Source organism: Saccopteryx leptura, chromosome 1 (assembly GCF_036850995.1).
Source record: "Saccopteryx leptura isolate mSacLep1 chromosome 1, mSacLep1_pri_phased_curated, whole genome shotgun sequence".
In the NCBI taxonomy this organism is placed as follows: Eukaryota; Metazoa; Chordata; class Mammalia; order Chiroptera; family Emballonuridae; genus Saccopteryx; species Saccopteryx leptura.
This window is the reverse complement of record NC_089503.1, coordinates 278,699,617-278,717,335: the sequence shown is the minus strand read 5'-3', so window position 1 is coordinate 278,717,335 and position 17,719 is coordinate 278,699,617. Positions and strand designations below refer to the sequence as shown.

Here is a 17,719-nt window from a genome sequence, read left to right as displayed (position 1 = left end):
AATGATATTTTTAAAAATCTTAGTTGTTTAGAAAATAATTACTTAGTAAGCTTCCAAAAGATAGCACTGTTCTCTTTCATACAAAATTTGGATTCATACAATGACCTGAGTTCTAGCACCAACTCTATTCCAACTAGCTGTATAAATTTAGGTGATTTCTATAGAATGGTTTCCTAGTCTACATAAAATTGCAAGATCTCCAAAGTCTCCCTGACTTTAAAATTCAAATTTAATCTCTTTAAATTCTTAATTAGCTACCCTAAGGTATGAGAGACAGAAAAATTGGGAAGTTCTAAATTTGAAAGTTTTAGAAACAGCCTAGCCCTTAGGAAACTGGTAAGAAAAACAGACATTTACAATAGTTTAAAGGGCAACATTAATCACTGATAGATATGTTTTTTTGTAAAAAGAGGTGTTTCACTAATTAAATTTAGTTATATCTATGTTATGGGGAAAAATGCTTGAAGACCTATTTGTTTTATGTTTACTGAATTTTATTAATTCAGTCAAATTTCATCATTTTGAGAGAACTGAATTTGAAAACCATGCAAATGTTAAAGTCTATGGGAGCTCTAAAAATAGATCCTATTTGACTTTGGAAGGCATTATAAACTGTTGTGGAGAAAATTTACCTAAGTATAATACCTAGTTACATTTGGCTGAGAGTTCCCAATGACAAGATTTTCACAATGGCACATTACTAATAACATCTTCAGATCGCTAAGAGAAGCAGAAAGAAGCAATCTTCTTCTAAAAATTCCCTCTCAAAATGGTTATTTCCTGATTTAAGGTACTCACAAAAAATAAAGCAATAAAAGGCAAAATTTCTCAAGTGGTATTATCCATACAATATGCTTTAGATGCCAAGAAATTTAGATTTTATTTTTTAGTGGTAAAAACACAATAAATTATCTCAATGATTTTAGCTAATCAAAGTAAGACAGAGTACAGAAGAAGAAATTAATGGATTAATTCACCTAGTAACCATACTGGTGGAAACATATATCAGACATTTGAAAATGTCAGCCAAAATTGATGATATGAATTTTGAAATAATTAACTTTTTTCAACTACTATTGATTAAGTTCCAACTATATTTATTCATTTTCAATTCAAAAATAATAATTAATCACCTCCTACTAAAAAAATACTAGAGATACTGTAAACAAGAAAAACTCATTACTCCTTTTATGCTGTTTAATGTTTTATGGGAGTGTTCTAAGGAACAAACATATGATAGGTGAAGAAAAGTGATATTAGAACACAGATAAAGAATGCCCAATTAAGGGTAAACAATAGAGTTGGTATCAGAGGGGCAAATAAGATTGGGCTTCATGAAGAAATTTGAAGAGTATTTCACACTAGTTAAAATACGTATCAGATGGCCTTGAGGTACCCTGGTCATAGAAAGACCTGATAAAAATTCAGCATGGCTGAAATGTGAATATAAATGGTGAGTGAAGACAACTATGTGGTGAATTTGAAAGTATGCACAGCCCAGATAATAAAGGGGCTCTTAAACTATTTTATGGAGTTAGACCTTTTCCTCAGAACAATGGAAAACCACTGAAAGGTTTAAACAAGAGAAGGATATAGGTTCAGTTTAGAAATATCATTCTGATTGCATATCGGAACAAATGAATTGTAAGGAGCAAGACTGGAGGACATACAGAGGCCACTGGAGACTGTGAGAGTCAAGAAGATAAGAGTGTCCTTACATAGGGTAATGTTGAATAAATGAAAGGAAGTGGACATATTTCAAGACACCAAGGATTATGTGATCGACAAGGTGGGTGGGGGTGAAGGAGAGAAAGGAATCAAGGAAAGGAAACACAAAATAAAAAGTACACATGGTGGGAGAAGATAGTGAATTCAGCAGCAATAAGTTTAAGCTACGTAGGAATATCCAAATGACCATGCCAGGAAGCAGAATTGGAAGCTCAGGGAGAAATCTGGTAAACAAATGCAAATATTGGGGTGATCTGACCTTAAAATACAGGGGTCGGAAAACTTTTTGGCTGAGAGAGCCATAAATGCCACATATTTTAGAATGTAATTCCGAGAGAGCCATACAATGACCCGTGTACATTACGCATTATCCAATAAAAATTTAGTGTCCCGGAGGACAGCTGTGATTGACTCCAGCCACCCACAACCATGAACATGAGTGGTAGAAAATGAATGGATTGTAATACATGAGAATGTTTTATATTTTTAACATTATTTTTTTTTATTAAAGATTTGTCTGTGAGCCAGATGCAGCCATCAAAAGAGCCACATCTGGTTCACGAGCCATAGGTTCCCAACCCCTGTTATATGCCTTAGATCAGGGATTCCCAAACTTTTTACACAGGGGGCCAGTTCACTGTACCTCAGACAGTTGGAGGGCCAGACTATAAAAAAACAACAACAAACTATGAACAAATCCCTATGCACACTGCACATATCTTATTTTAAAGTAATAAAGCGGGAACAAATACAGTATTTAAAATAAAGAACAAGTAAATTTAAATCAACAAACTGACCAGTATTTCAATAGGAACTATGGGTCTACTTTTGGCTAATGAGATGGTCAATGTGCTCCTCTCACTGACCACCAACAAAAGAGGTGCCCCTTCTGGAAGTGCAGCGGGGGCCAGATAAATGGCCTCAGGGGGCCGCATGTGGCCCGCGGGCCATAGTTTGGGGACCCCTGCCTTAGATAATGAGGATTTTAAATTCTGTCCTTTATTATTGAAAACTCAACAAATGACTTCAGTAAATCTAGCTTTTTTTTTTATAAGCAAACAAGAGCAGACAGAGAAAACCAAAATCATGAAAAGCTATGTGACTGCCCAGAAAGTACATATATAGGAGAATAAAAGAAGAGGACAAAGATAGAACCCTGAAAAAATCACTATTTAATAAGTGGTGAAGGAATAAAAATATGCAGGAGAGACCAGAGAAGCAGGTAAAGTTGTAAGAGGTAAATAACCATGAGTTTATTTACCTCCTTCAGGAGAAAGTATGGGCAACAATGTCAAGTGGCGAAGCGGTCAAGTAAGATAATGATTATAAAAGTGCCTAATGAACTTAACAACTAGGATGCAACCGATGGATTTGATAAGAATAGTTTCAGTGGGGTGGTAGAGGTAGAAACCAGACTGCATTGGACTGAAGTGAGAGCAGAGTAAGAATTAGAATGAATGAGTGAAGTCCTTTTATCTACAAAAGGAAGGGGAAAGGATGGTTGAGATTAGACTTGACTCAGTCAGGTCACCTATTATTTTTTTCTTACAAAACCCTACATATCTTTTTCTTGGCATTTATAAAAATTGGACCAAGTAGTTAATTATGAAATTGTTTTCTTACTTCTTCATGGCCTTCACTGCTAAACAGGAAGCTTAATGAAGAGAGGAGCTGGTTTCCCATGTTTAGTTATTTACCTGCAATAACTAATACAATGATTTGCATGTTATAGGTGTGCTATACACATTTTTAATAAATGAATAAGTAAAAGTGTCATGGAAATCAAGAAGCCAGTTGGTTTCAAGGAGTCATCAGTGGTGAACAGCTTCAAAAGCTATGGAGAAGTTAATGTAGAACTGAGAACAAATTATGATGATTCAGCATTTAGGCTGGCATCGGCGAGAACTCTTCAGCCCAATTGCAATGAACTGCGTGAAAGGAAAGTAAGGAAGGTAAGTATGGGCAGACTCCTCTCTTAAAAAGAGAAACACCCCAGTTGTCTAAGAGATCTCTAAGACCTTTTTTATTTTCTTTAAATGAAACGTAATGGAATGTCAATAGCAGGAAAATAAAGACTTACATAAGAAAGGTTAATTAATGTCGTAGTGTCCTAAATTAGACAAGACAGCCTATAGTGGATCCTCATTTCTGAAGAACTCTCCTTGCAGGATTTACGTATATTTTCCTTTAAGTGTAAAAGTTAAATATCGGATACTAGTTTCAGAAGAAGAAAAAAAAGGTGGATACAGATTTATTTGTTGGTATTCATCTTACATAAACAAATAAAAAATTATCTTACTCTTTTATTAAACCACTTACTCTAACTCTTTCAACATAGCAACATGTTTAATCAAATTCAGTCATGGATGGTTATTTTTTCTAGAGTTAGCTGTGGATTCTAACATCAGATCATATTTGATTACATGAAAACCCCTGGGTACATGTCCAGACTCATCTTCTACCATTCATATGGTAGTTGCTATCTCTGAAGGCAACAAGAGAAAGTGAAGAGGTCAGATAGGATAGAAAGCCCTCTTCTAGAAAAATGGAAGGAGTTCACTTCTGCAAGCAAAATTTGTGTGTATTTTCCTTCAAAAATAAAAGTTAAACTTGATACTCTAGCAATTTCCAGGTATCATGGTTGATACCTTGTGGAATGGGAAGAGTGACTTTTGCAAGCCCAAAACAGGAACAACATTTAGAAGAAGGGGAAATAGAAGTGAACACTAACAGGCTATATTCTATCTGATCCAGGAAAGCTGGCTCGATGTGTTATTATTCCTTCACACCAGATAATGTCACATAAAAAGGAGTAACTCCTCAATTTTCCAGTCTTAGAAAAGTTGAGCCGCTGTTATAAAGCTGATTACATGAAGACATAAGATGGAATATCAGGACAGAGGAGGCCTGATAACAGGCTGGCTGATGGTATGGTGAGAGGAAGAGGAAAAGAAAGAGAAAGCAGAGGTAAAAGAGGCTCTGTCTCACATGATCACCACGATTATTAACACTCTGACTCCTTTACTGCGACCATCCATCAGGTCAAGCATTTTAGTTCTAGCTCCTAAGGTATAGGTAAGAATTATTGTTTATCATGACATTTAGAAAAGGACAGCTTCAGTCAGGCAGAACAGTGACTTTTAAACAAATAGAGAGCACACCTAGATACAGGAGTAAGAACCCTGGCATTCTGACAGTTTTGGAGAATGTTTTTATCACTCCTCCTCCTATCTCACCTTTCTCTTATGGGGCCACAAACTGTCAGACTAAGTCAAAGGTAGCAATTTCCAAGGAAACCTCTACAGATGTCTTTGTTGTGTACCAGGTTTGACCCACGTAGGCATGTCCTTCAGGAGCAGCAGGATCTTCTCTCCTGCCTAAAGTAAATACTTAGCACTACACAAGGGCAGAATAGTTTTTCTCTTTGCTCATCCCAAGCTATGAGAACACATTTAATTCATGCAACTAGAGATACATGCAATGATGAAACTATGACAGCAAGGCTCTTGGTGCCTTACCATATTATTTAGTTTATTGTTTTGCTTTCTATTTTTTAAGCTTTAAAAAATATCAAACAATCCAGTCTGCTGAAATAAAGTACTTCTTAACATTTGCACATCACCATTATCTTGATACTGATAATTTCTAAATTAGACTTTTTCTAATAACACATATATGCCTTTCCTTTTGGACAACGCACAACAGCTTTTTTTCTGACATGAAGAGTAGTTACAAATAACTCTTTTTAAAAAGGTCTGTATTCTCTGAATATTCTTCATTGAAATTTTTTTTCTTCTTTTCCAAGTGACAAGGGAGATAAAGAGACAGACTCCTGCATGCATCTTGACCAGAATCACCTGGCAACCCTTGTCTGGGGTCGATGTTCTACCATGCTTGCAACCAAGCTATTTTTAGCACCTGAGGTGGAGGCTCCACAGAGCCATTCTCAGTGCCTGGGGCCAATTTGCTCAAACCAATCAAGCCATGTCTATGGGAGGGGAAGAGAGAGAGAGAGATGAAAGAGGGGGAAGGGTAGAGAAACATATGGGCGCTTCTCTTGCGTGCCCTGACTAGAAATTGAACACAGGACATCCACATATTGGGCCAACACTCTACTGAGCCAACCAGCAAGGACCTGAAAATATGTTTTATCAGCTATTAAGGATACCATAGAGGAAAACTAAGTAATTATTTTAATTAAAAAAAAAAAAATGTAACTAGTATCAGCTTATCCAAACTCTTAAAGAGTTAATTTTTAAGCTATGTGTATGTCTGAACCAACACAGACATTTTTTTGAAGAAAATCTTAGACCTTCCATTAAGAGATGAGATTATTGCCTATTAAGTATTCATAAAAAGATGATTTGTAAATTATGGGAATTTTACAAATACTTAGAATTATCTAAATCTTTTCTTATACCATCATCATATTTGCCCTTTCTCCAAGATAAAATCTTTTATTGATTTTTTTAAAATTAAAATCTATAGGAGAGATTTCTTTCAGAAAAGAACTTTAACCTCTATTCAGTAAAATTATGTTTTTATTTTTTAGTTCCCTCTTTGCTTAGCTTTTATGAAGCTCAGAGTGAAATTTGTGTCCCATATTTTATAGTGAACTCCAGTACATGCATTTCTAGCTATTAATTTCTCAGATTATTATTTAAATCTTATTTTCCTTTTGATATCTTTTACTTTTTCTCAAGATTTATTATACTATGTGATTTTAAATAAAATAATTCACAACCTTTATAAAGTGAGATAGGATATCTTACTTAAGAGCACAAGAAATAAATAATTAGATTGTGTAAAATACTTTAAAATTCCAGTATCACTTATTTATCCCATAACAAAATTATAATAGTCACTAATGATGATATCAGGAGTCAACGTGGCCCCAGTGGAACTAGAGCCTGGAATCTTTTTAACATTGCGGAAGACTAGATAAAGAGAATGTTGCAGAGGTATGAAAATAGAATCTCAAGGTTTTCTGTCAGTAGCTCTCATTCTTTCTCACTGTTTTAATGATAGTGAAACAAAGTAAAAATTAAACTCAAATAACTTGATTATGGCTGTACAGGTCACATAATATAATTTAATCTGGGAAGACCTGCTTCTCAAAACCTACAGTCTTGTAAAGTGGAAGGTACAGTCGCAGGGCAAGAGCCACCTGGTGCCTGACCTTCGTGATCAATGAGAACCTGTCAAGAAGCACACTTTAAGTAGCAATTATTTACCAAGCTCTCTGCTGAATATGCACAAAACATTTCATGTCTACTATCTATTTAAAATTGTCCAACAGAAATAAAATGTACACTCAACATTTCTCAGCCCTCTTTGCCAATGATAACAAAAATAGTATTTATAGTTCTATCATTTCCAGTTCGAATTTCATATCCAAGCACTTCCTTCTCTTTATTGGGAGTTTAAACAGAATCTATTCTATAAATGCCAATAAATAGTCTTTATTCATTCTTAAGAGATTTCTGTGTATGTGAACAGCAGAATGAGCTACGACAGAATTCACAATGATGGATAAAAATGATATTAAATAACATCTGCAGGTCTAGAACAAGGTTTCTCAATCTTGTCACAACTGACATTTGAGGGCAGATAATTCCTCTTAAGAGATAAGAATGAGCCCTGGCCGATTGGCTCAGCGGTAGAGCGTCGGCCTAGCGTGGTTCGATTCCTGGCCAGGGCACACAGGAGAAGCGCCCATTTGCTTCTCCACCCCTCTGTCGCGCTTTCCTCTCTGTCTCTCTCTTCCCCTCCCGCAGCCGAGGCTCCATTGGAGCAAAGATGGCCGGCCCAGGCACTGGGGATGGCTCTGTGGCCTCTGCCTCAGGCACTAGAGTGGCTCTGGTCGCAACATGGCGACGCCCAGGATGGGCAGAGCATCGCCCCCTGGTGGGCAGAGCGTCGCCCCATGGTGGGTGTGCCGGGTGGATCCCGGTCGGGCGCATGTGGGAGTCTGACTGTCTCTCCCTGTTTCCAGCTTCAGAAAAATGGAAAAAAATAATAATAAATAAAGAGATAAGAATGGGGGCTGTCCTGGGCATTGCAGGTTGTTTGATAGCATCTCTGGCCTCTACCAACTTCATCAGTAGCTGCCTAATTTCTCTCTGTGACATCCAAAAACATCTCCAGACACTGCTTAATGTCTCCAAAGATATACCTGCTTTAGAACTGGTCTACAATCCAATTTCTTAGATAAGCTGCAACTAATTTGTTTCATAAATTTCTTATGGATAGTCTACTAGGTAGATAATAGAACTATAGTTCTGAGGCACTTTATTACTGCAATGTGCTTTGAAGATGCCAAGCCAACCATTCAAATGTCCAGAAGAAACACCATGCTATATATCTCCTTTTTTATGTCCTTAGGGGTGCACAACACACTTATCAGACCTATTTGTATCTCTAACTAATTACTTTTAGTGTCTAGTTTAACTTGGGTGTGAAGAGCAATGGCTGATTTCTTAGCCCCTTGTGAAGATTCTGGAAGAGATTATTTTATGTTTTTTCTCTGACCACTGAACCATTGAGGCTTTGCTTGCATTTAAGCTTTATACATAGTGCAAGTTTTCCTTAATATCTTTTATTACAAGATGAATTTTTAAATTATTTCTTTGTTATCCATTTCACTTTAAAATCTAGTGTTACCTTCTCCCAGGAAGAAATACAAATGGCCAACAGATATATAAAAAGATGCTCATCTTCTTTAGTTATTAGAGAAATGCAAATCAAAACTGCAATGAGATACCACCTCACACCTGTTAGATTAGCTATTATTAACAAGAAAGGTAATAGCAAATGTTGGAGAGGCTGTGTAGAAAAAGGAACCCTCATTCACTGTTGGTGGGAATGTAAAGTAGTACAACCATTATGGAAGAAAGTATGGTCGTTCCTCAAAAAACTGGAAATAGAACTACCTTATGACCCAGCAATCCCTCTACTGGGTATATATCCCAAAAACTCAGAAACATTGATACGTAAAGACACATGCAGCCCCATGTTCATTGCAGCATTGTTCACAGTGGCAAGGACATGGAAACAACCAAAAAACTCGTCAATAGATGACTGGATAAAGAAGATGTGGCACATATACACTATGGAATACTACTCAGCCATAAGAAATGATGACATCGGATCATTTACAGCAAAATGGTGGGATCTTGATAACATTATACAAAGTGAAATAAGTAAATCAGAAAAAAACAAGAACTGCATTATTCCATATGTAGGTGGGACATAAAAGTGAGACTAAGAGACATTGATAAGAGTGTGGTGGTTATGGGGGGAGGGGAGAGGGATAGGGAAAGGGGGAGGGGGAGGAGCACAAAGAAAACTAGATAGAAGGTGACAGAGGACAATCTGACTTTGGGTGATGGGTATGCAACATAATTGAATGACAAGATAACCTAGATATGTTATCTTTGAATATATGTATCCTGATTTATTGATGTCGCCCCATTAAAAAATAAAATTATTAAAAAATCTAGTGTTACAATCTCAATCTTAGGTTTATCTCAGCAATGTACTAATTTTTATTATTATAAACCTCTATAGAATTGCTTTATAATTCTTAGCTTATGACATTTAAGATATCTACTAATTTAAATAAGTAAACAAACAAATAAATAGCTGTGCTTATTCTGAGAAAATTTTGAGATTCCTAACATGGGAATCCATTGCTCTAATTTCTTCCCTTGGAAGATGATCAGAGGTGTGACAAAGCAATAGAAACAGATTTAGAAAGCACATACTTGCTCCAGTGAACTTTCCCTTCCAAGGTCTGCATCTCGCCGAGGATGGCAAGGAGAAGGGAGGACTTTCCACATCCCACTTGGCCCACAATCATGGTTAACTGACCTAGAGAAGTCAACAAAGGACAATAACAGAATTAGATGGAATTCTATTGGTAAAATAAAACCAAAATACATTTAGAAAAGGCTGATGCTTCACAATCAATGGTCATTTTGATTTCTGGCAAAAAGGTATTCTAAACAGCTCCTTTCTCTGATATGTAAGTTTTTTGAAAAAGGAAAGAAAAATTAAAAGATAAAGGACTTGGCCCTGGCTAGTTGGCTGTGTTAAATCAACGGCCCAGTGTGTTGATGTCCCGGGTTTGATTTCCAGTCGGGACACACAGGAGAAGCACCCATCTGCTTTACCACCCCTACTGCTCTTGCTTCTCTCTCTCTCTCTCTCTCTTTCTCTCTCCCTCCCCCTCCTGCAGCCATGGCTCAACTGGAGCGAATTGGCCTCAGGCACTGAGGGTAGCTCTATGGCCTTTGCTTCAGGTGCTAAGAAGAGCATGGTTGCTGAGCAACAGAGTAATAATGCCTCAGATGAGCAGAGCATCACTGCCTAGTGAGCTTGCCGGGTGGATCCCCGTCAAGACACATGTGGGTATCTGTCTCTGCCTCCCCACTTCACTGAATAAAAAAAAAGAAAGAAGGAAAAAAAAGATATAGGACTTTATTTACTATTTTTCAAACTGTAAGCATAGCTGACACTAGTGACTGAAACATTGAAATAGTTGCCTAAAACATCTAGATTAGTTTTAACTTAATTATTCAATTCATTCATTAGAATTGACTAAAATTGATAATTGGGATGAATAATTTGGGCTGTTAACAAAATTGTCTTCTCCAATTTCTTATATTGATTTGCATGTATAATAAAAAAACCTGAAGCTACTGATCACCAGGTGAGATAAAAAAATATTTCTATTCAACTATTCTGACATTTTAAATAAAAATTACTGGGCGTTTCCATCTTAAATGTCTTGAAAAATTCATCAGCCTTGCTTAAGATTAAAAATTTTTTTTTCACATATACTCCTTCACTCAATCTTTTGTCAAATGAAATGAAAAATCAAACACTCCATTATTTAAATGGGACAAATCAACAAATGAACTGGTCAGAGTTAATCTGGACAGTAAATAACTTGTCAAAAGATCTATACTCAATTGTGAAGGGCAAGTCTTATCATTTCCACAGTGATGCAGTGACTCCTGAGCTCAGTGGTACAAATAAATAACTACAAATAATACTTATGTCTTTTAAAAGTCTTTCTTTTTGTTAGACTCAATTATCTTACAACTCCATGGTTGATAATTAACAGTTACAACAATTATTAGCAAATGATTCTTACCTGTTGGAATACGAATATCTATATTGGATAATGTAGCTAAGCCACTGCCCCATGAAAAGTAGCCATTTGTGACCTAAAAAACAAGAATACAAAAATTAAATTATAAAATGATGTAAATATGAAGTATTAAAAAATAATTCCAATTAAAATTAATTTTCTGTTTAAAGCACCCACAGACTTTCAATATAAAGTAGAGAACACACAGTGGTGAAATTCTAAGTTAGTGTTATAACTATTTACAAGGTATAGGGGAAAACAAAAGAGAATCAAAGTAATGGAAGGGTCTCTGAATTAGTGACATTATGAAGAATGCTAAAATTTAGGCTTACTAGGCCATTTTCATGTGAGCAGTCTTAAAAAATGATCATCTCAAATATTTCCCAAGTAACTTCCTTCACTGATTTATTTTCCTTGCTACTCAGCAATTCCCAGAATCCTGGTAATGCAAAGCAAAGAACAGAAATAACTAAAAGTTATTATAACTAAATGAGTCTGTCACCTAAGCAAGAAGGCTTTGTAACAGATGAGTTTCTTGAATTATATGGATTCATGGTTATATACTGATATGGATTCATGGTTATATACTGATATGGATTCATGGTTATATACTGAACTTAACAGTGAAGGAGACAGAGGAATAAAGCACAGAAATGAGGCAACATTGCTGTAACAACCAGCAAAGATCACAAGACCTTAGAATCATCCAAAGCAATCTATTGCTTTTATTTTTGTTATTATCTTATTTTTGCCATCTATTTCTTTTAGTAAGCTTCAAGTGTTAAATAATGGGAAACAAAAGAAGTACAACAGAACCCAAAGATAGGGAGAGTGAATAGAAACAGATAAAGGAAGGAAAGTGTGTGAAAAATGAGAGGAAATTAAAGAAAATATACACCCTGGAGGAGATTCCAAGATGGCTGCAGAATAGGTGAAAGCTAAACTGACCTGCTCCCTACACCAAATTGGACTTTCAGCTAAACTATAGAGCAATCAACCTGAATAATGAACTAAAGGCTAGCCAAGTTATAATTTATGGCCAATTACAGAAGAAGCCACAATAGAAACTGGTAAGAATGGCAGACACATGGAAATAGCAAGCCCCTGCACCTACATACAGCAGCTATAAATCCAGAGGGATATCTTAGAAAAACACCCTCCACCCAAAAACATGGAGTCTCAAACCCATGCAGGGATCCCAAACCTAAAACAGAAAGAGGAGCCCACATAGCATCTGTTGGTGAAAATCAGTGGAGATTCAGTCCACCTAGGAGAGAAGGAACTCTGCTAGAGACCCAACAACAGCTTCACAGGGTTGAGTGTTCCTAATGTTACAGCACCAGCCTAAGGAGTATACCACCCAACTGAGCTCAAGTCCTGCAAAAAGTTCTGCTGGCAGCACTCATCAGGGGCCTCTGCTGTGCTCTTTTTCTGGAGAAGCTCTTGGCAGAGATTCAGAGACTGATTGAACTATGTAGCTTTGGAAAGGAGACCATTCTTCCCCACCTTGAGTGCACAGCCAGCACCCCTCCCTCACCTGTCAAATTACTTGGCCTGCTCCCCCCCATTTCCTGTGGTCCTGTCCTACTGAATTCTGTCCTGCAGGAGGATCAGAGTGTGGCACAGAGCTCAGACTTTTGGAGCACATCTCCCAGGGAGGGATTTGTCTGGGAATTAGATGGGCAGGAGCTGGGTTGTGTAGCTACATCACATGGGGGTGGAGGGGCCAGTCTTATCTCCCCAATGAGCTCAACCTGTGCTTGTTTTCCAACAAAAGATTCATTTGACTTGCCTTTCCAGCAGCCTGGTGCCTTGCCCTGCTGAATTCCGATCTGAGAATTGCTCAGAGCTGGGACCTTCAGTGCATGTAGGAGGCTTTTTGTCAGCGAAGGAGAGGAATTGTCCATCCCTCTTCTACTGGCTTTCCAGCACCCCCCCCCCCCAACTGGAGACTGTTGGATCTGCTCTCCCTAGTCCCAGTGGCCCCACCCTGCTGAGTTCTGCTCCCTAGGGGGATGGGAGTATCTCTCAGACCTGGGACATTCCAAATTTGTCTCACTCATTGGCTATTGTCTGAGACCAAGATAAAGTGCTTAGTCCTGCTGTGGGTTTGAACAGCACCACCCACAATGGGATACTCTTTCCATTTGTCTTCCTAAACCCTGGTGGCTCCTCCTTGCTGAGCCTGCTCCTGCAGAGGGGACATCTGGTTACACCCAAACTGAACTGGTGACACACTCCTTCTTGGGAAGCTAGAGTTGGAGACTCTGGCAGAGACTAGGTGGTATGGCTCTGAAGTAGGGGCCACTTTCCCCTCATTGAATGCCTGCCCAAATGACCCATAAGTAGGGGACCTACAAATTGCATCTTACCATACCCAGTTTCCCCACCCCACCCAGCTCACAACCTATAAAAGGGTCTGTGGCTCATGGCCAGCCTGAACCAACTCTACAGTCTCTCTTCAAAAATCTCTGGAGAAAGACCAGACAACCTCAGTGGGAGGTAGAATAGCTGACAGGTAGAGGTGGACCTCAGGGAGCTTCAGACCTTTTATAAATCTGCTTTAAGCTTGAAGAAGCTGATCTCTGTACATAGATTAACCCCTCCCCACCCCACACTCAGGCCCAGCAAACACAGCCACAGCGAAGAGCATGGTAGCTCTAGACAGATAGCCCAAGGTCAGTTACACACAATACCTGACATCACCCTGTACCTGAACCTCACCCAAGTAGACCCAGAACCCTAACAATTAGTGATGGGCTTCAGAACAGACCAGAGCTCAACCCAATTAGCCACACAAGTAGTTCACCGAAATGGGGATTGTAGCAGATACCAATCTGCTGAGTACAACTCCAACTCAGGAAGCAGCTACTGCACAGTGACTCATGCACAATGACAGAAATTGATCCTTACAGTCAGCCAGCCTGAAGGCGTAATTCTACCCACCAAAGGGCCAACAGTATTCAAGACTCAACTATAAAAAGAGGGTGTGCATAATCCACAAGAAACATTCCTGTAGCACCAAGCTCAGATGATCTGGAAGATTGGGCCACAGAACCTCACAAGACACCTACATCACAAAGTCATCATAACAAGTTTGGGAGCCAAAGCAAGTCTGCCTAATACACAGAGATAAAATGGGGAGAAAAAGAAATATGCCCCAAACAAAAGAACAGAGAAATAGGGAAAGAATTAAATGAAATGGAAGCAACCAAAATACCAGATGCAGAGTTTAAAACAATGGTCATGAGGATGCTCAAGGATCTTAGGGAAACAATGGATGATTTTAGTGAAAATTTAAACAAAAAGACAGTAAGCATTAAAAAGGACACAGAAACCATAATAAGCAACCAGACAAAAATGAAGAATATCACATCTGAAATGAAAAATACACTAGAAGGTATCAACAAAAGGCTAAATGGAGCAAAGAACTGAATCAACCATTTAGAGCAGTGGTCTCCAACCCCGGGGCCACGAACTGGTACTGGTCCGTGGGCCATTTGGTACCAGTCTGCAGAGAAAGAATAAATAACTTATATTATTTCCATTTTATTTATATTTAAGTCTGAACAATGTTTTATTTCTAAAAAATGACCAGATTCCCTCTGTTACATCCATCTAAGACTTGCTCTTGACGCTTGTCTCGGTCACGTGATACATTTATCCATCCCACCCTAAAGGCCAGTCCGTGAAAATATTTTCTGACATTAAACCGGTCCGAGGCCCAAAAAAGATTGGGGACCACTGATTTAGAGGACAAGATAACAGTAAGCACCCAAGCAGAGCATCAAAAAGAAAAGAATTTTTTTAAATGAGGAAAGCCTAAGGGGCCTCTGAGACAACATCAAACATATACAACATTCACATCATAGGGGTACCAGAAGGAGGAGAGTGTGACAAGGGATTGAAAACCTGTTTGAAAAAAAGAATGGCTGAAAGGACAAAGTCACTCAAGTTCAGGAGGCACAGAGAGTTCCAGTGAAAATGAATCCAAAGAGGTCCACACCAAGACACAGCATAGTTAAAATGGCAAAGGTTAAAGCCCCCCCCCCAAAAAAAAAGAATCTTAAAAACAGCAGGAGAAAGACAGTTTGTTATCTACAAGGGAGACCCATTAGACTATCAGCTGATTTTTCAACAGAAACAATTCAGTCCAGAAGAAATTGACATGAAATATTCAAAGTGATGAAGAACAAGGACCTAGAACCAAGACTACTCTATCCAGCAAAGCTATCATTTAAAATTGGAGATGAAATAAAGAACTTCTCAGACAAAAAAAAAAAAAAAAGCTAAAAGGAGTTCATTACCACCAAATCAGTGTTGCAAGAACTGTTAAAGGGTCTGCTTTAAAAAGAAGAATTATATATAAAGAGGAACATAGGTATAAAGAACAAAATTACAACAAATAAGTAGTTATCATAATAACCTTAAATGTAAACAGGTTAAATGGTTCAATCAAAAGAGATAGGGTAGCTGCATGGATAAGAAAAACATATACATGCTGTCTACAAGAGACCCACCTCAAAACAAAACATACACAGACTGAAAGTGAAGGAATGGAAAAAAATATACTATGCAAATGGAATGAAAAAAAAAACAAAAGCTGGGGTAGCAATACTTATATCAGACAAAATTGACTTCAAAACAAAGGTCATAACAAGAGACAAAGAAGGTCACTTACCTAACACTAAAGGGATCAATCCAAGAAGAGGTTATAACCTTTGTAAATATATGCACCCCAAATAGGAGGACCTAAATATATTTTTAAATCTTGGTGGACATTAAGGGAGAAATTAACAGCAATATAGTCATAATAGAGGATTTAAAAACCCCACTGTCATCAATAGATAGATCTTCTGGACCAAAAAAAAAAAAAAAAAAAAATCAACAAGGCAGCAGTGACCTTTAACAAGACACTGAGTCAGGTGTATTTAATTGATATTTACAGAACATTTTATCCCAACATAGCAGAAAGTACATACATTCTTCTCAAGTGCACATAGAACATTTTCAAAGACCACATGTTATTAAACGGTAAATGAATTAATAGATCAAGAAAGGAAGAAAAATTACCTGAAAACAAATGAAAATATACACCAAACAACTCAAAATATATGGGGCATAGAGAAAGTAGTCATGAGAGGGAAGTTCATAACATTACAGGCCTACCTCAAGAAGCAAGAAAAATCTCAAATAAACAATTTAACACTACACTGAAAAGAACTAGAAAAAGACCAACAAAGAAAGTTCAGATAAAGTAGAAGGAAGAAAATAATAAATATTAGAGCAGACATAAATGACATAGAGACTAAAAAACCCACAAAAGATCAATGAAACCAACAGCTTGTTCTTTGAAAAGATAAATAAGACTGACGGACCTTTAACCAGACTCATCAAGAAAATCAAAGGGAGGAACAAAATAAATAAAATCCAAAATAAAGGAAAAGAAGTAACAACTGACAACAAAGAAAAACAAAGGATTGTAAGAAAATACTAGGAACAATTATACACCAAAAACTTGGACAACCTGGGTAAAATGAATAAATTCCTCAAAACATACAATTTTCCAAAACTGAATCAGGAAGAATCAGAAAATCTGAATAGACCAATTACAATCAATACAATCAAAGCAGTCAGTAATCAGAAACTACCAGTACACAAAAGATGGTGAATTTTACCAAATATTCAAAGAAGAACTAACATCTATCCTTCTCGAACTATTCCAAATATTTCAAGAGAAAAAAAGACTTCTAAACTCTTTTTACAAAACCAGCATTATTCTAATTCTAAAACCAAATAAAAGCACTAGAAAGAAAAAAAAATTACAGGTCTATATCCCTGATGAACATAGATGCTAAAATCCTCAATAAAATATTAGCAAATGGGATTTAGCAATACATTGAACAGATTATACCATGATCAAGTGAGATATATTCTGGGGATGCAAGGTTGGCACATTATTTGCAAATCAATACATGTGATACATGACATAAAAAATGGAGGATAGCCCTGGCCAGTTGGCTCAGCAGTAGAATGTCAGCCTGAAGTGTGGAAGTCCTGGGTTCAATTCCTGACCAGTATACACAGGAGAAGTGCCCATCTGCTTCTCTACCCTTCCCCCTCTCCTTTCTCTATATCTCTCTTCCCCTCCCGCAGCCAAGGCTCCATTGAAGAATGTGGAGAAAAGGGAGTCCACATACTCCATTGGTGGAAATGCAGACTAGTGCAGCCACTGTGGAAAACAGTATGAAGTTTCCTCAAAAAATGAAAAATAGAACTGCCTTTTGACCTAGTCATCCCACTTCTGAGAATATATCCTAGGAAACCCAAAGTTGGCCCGGGCGCTGAGGATGGCTCCATGGCTTTCGCCTCAGGAACTAAAATGGCTCTGATTGCAGCAGAGCAATGCCCCCGAGAGGCTGACCATTGTCCCCGGGTGGGCGTGCCGGGTGGATTTCTGTCAGGTTCATGCAGGGGTCTGTTTGTTTGTCTGCCTCCCCCCAGCTTCTCATTTCGGGGAAAAAGAAAAGGATAAAAAGTGCATGATCATATCAATAAATGAAGAAAAAGCATTTGACAAAATCCAGCACTCATTTAGGATAAAAACGCTCTGCAAATTGTGATTAGAAGGATCATACCTTAATATAATAAAAGCCATATATGACAAATCCACATCCAATATCATACTCAATGGACAAAAACTAAAGGTGTTTCCCTTAAAATTGGGAATAAGACAGGAATGTCCACTTTCACCACTCATACAACATAGTACTACTGGAAGTCCTAGCCATAGCAATCAGACAAAAATATAAATAAATAAATAAATAAATAAAT

At 37.6% G+C, this 17,719-nt stretch overlaps 1 protein-coding gene across 7 annotated transcripts in view; it reads right to left on the bottom strand.

Annotated features, from left to right (window-relative positions):
- ABCC9 (ATP binding cassette subfamily C member 9) overlaps positions 1–17,719 on the bottom strand; it is a 154,468-nt gene that overhangs the window by 75,981 nt on the left and 60,768 nt on the right. For all 7 annotated transcript variants that reach the window (XM_066354625.1, XM_066354608.1, XM_066354662.1 and 4 more), the window contains exons 17-18: positions 10,889–10,961; positions 9,495–9,600 (exon numbers count right to left, since the gene is read on the bottom strand). In XM_066354625.1, coding sequence (XP_066210722.1) covers positions 9,495–9,600; positions 10,889–10,961 — 179 coding nt within the window. The remainder of the gene's footprint in view (positions 1–9,494; positions 9,601–10,888; positions 10,962–17,719) is intronic.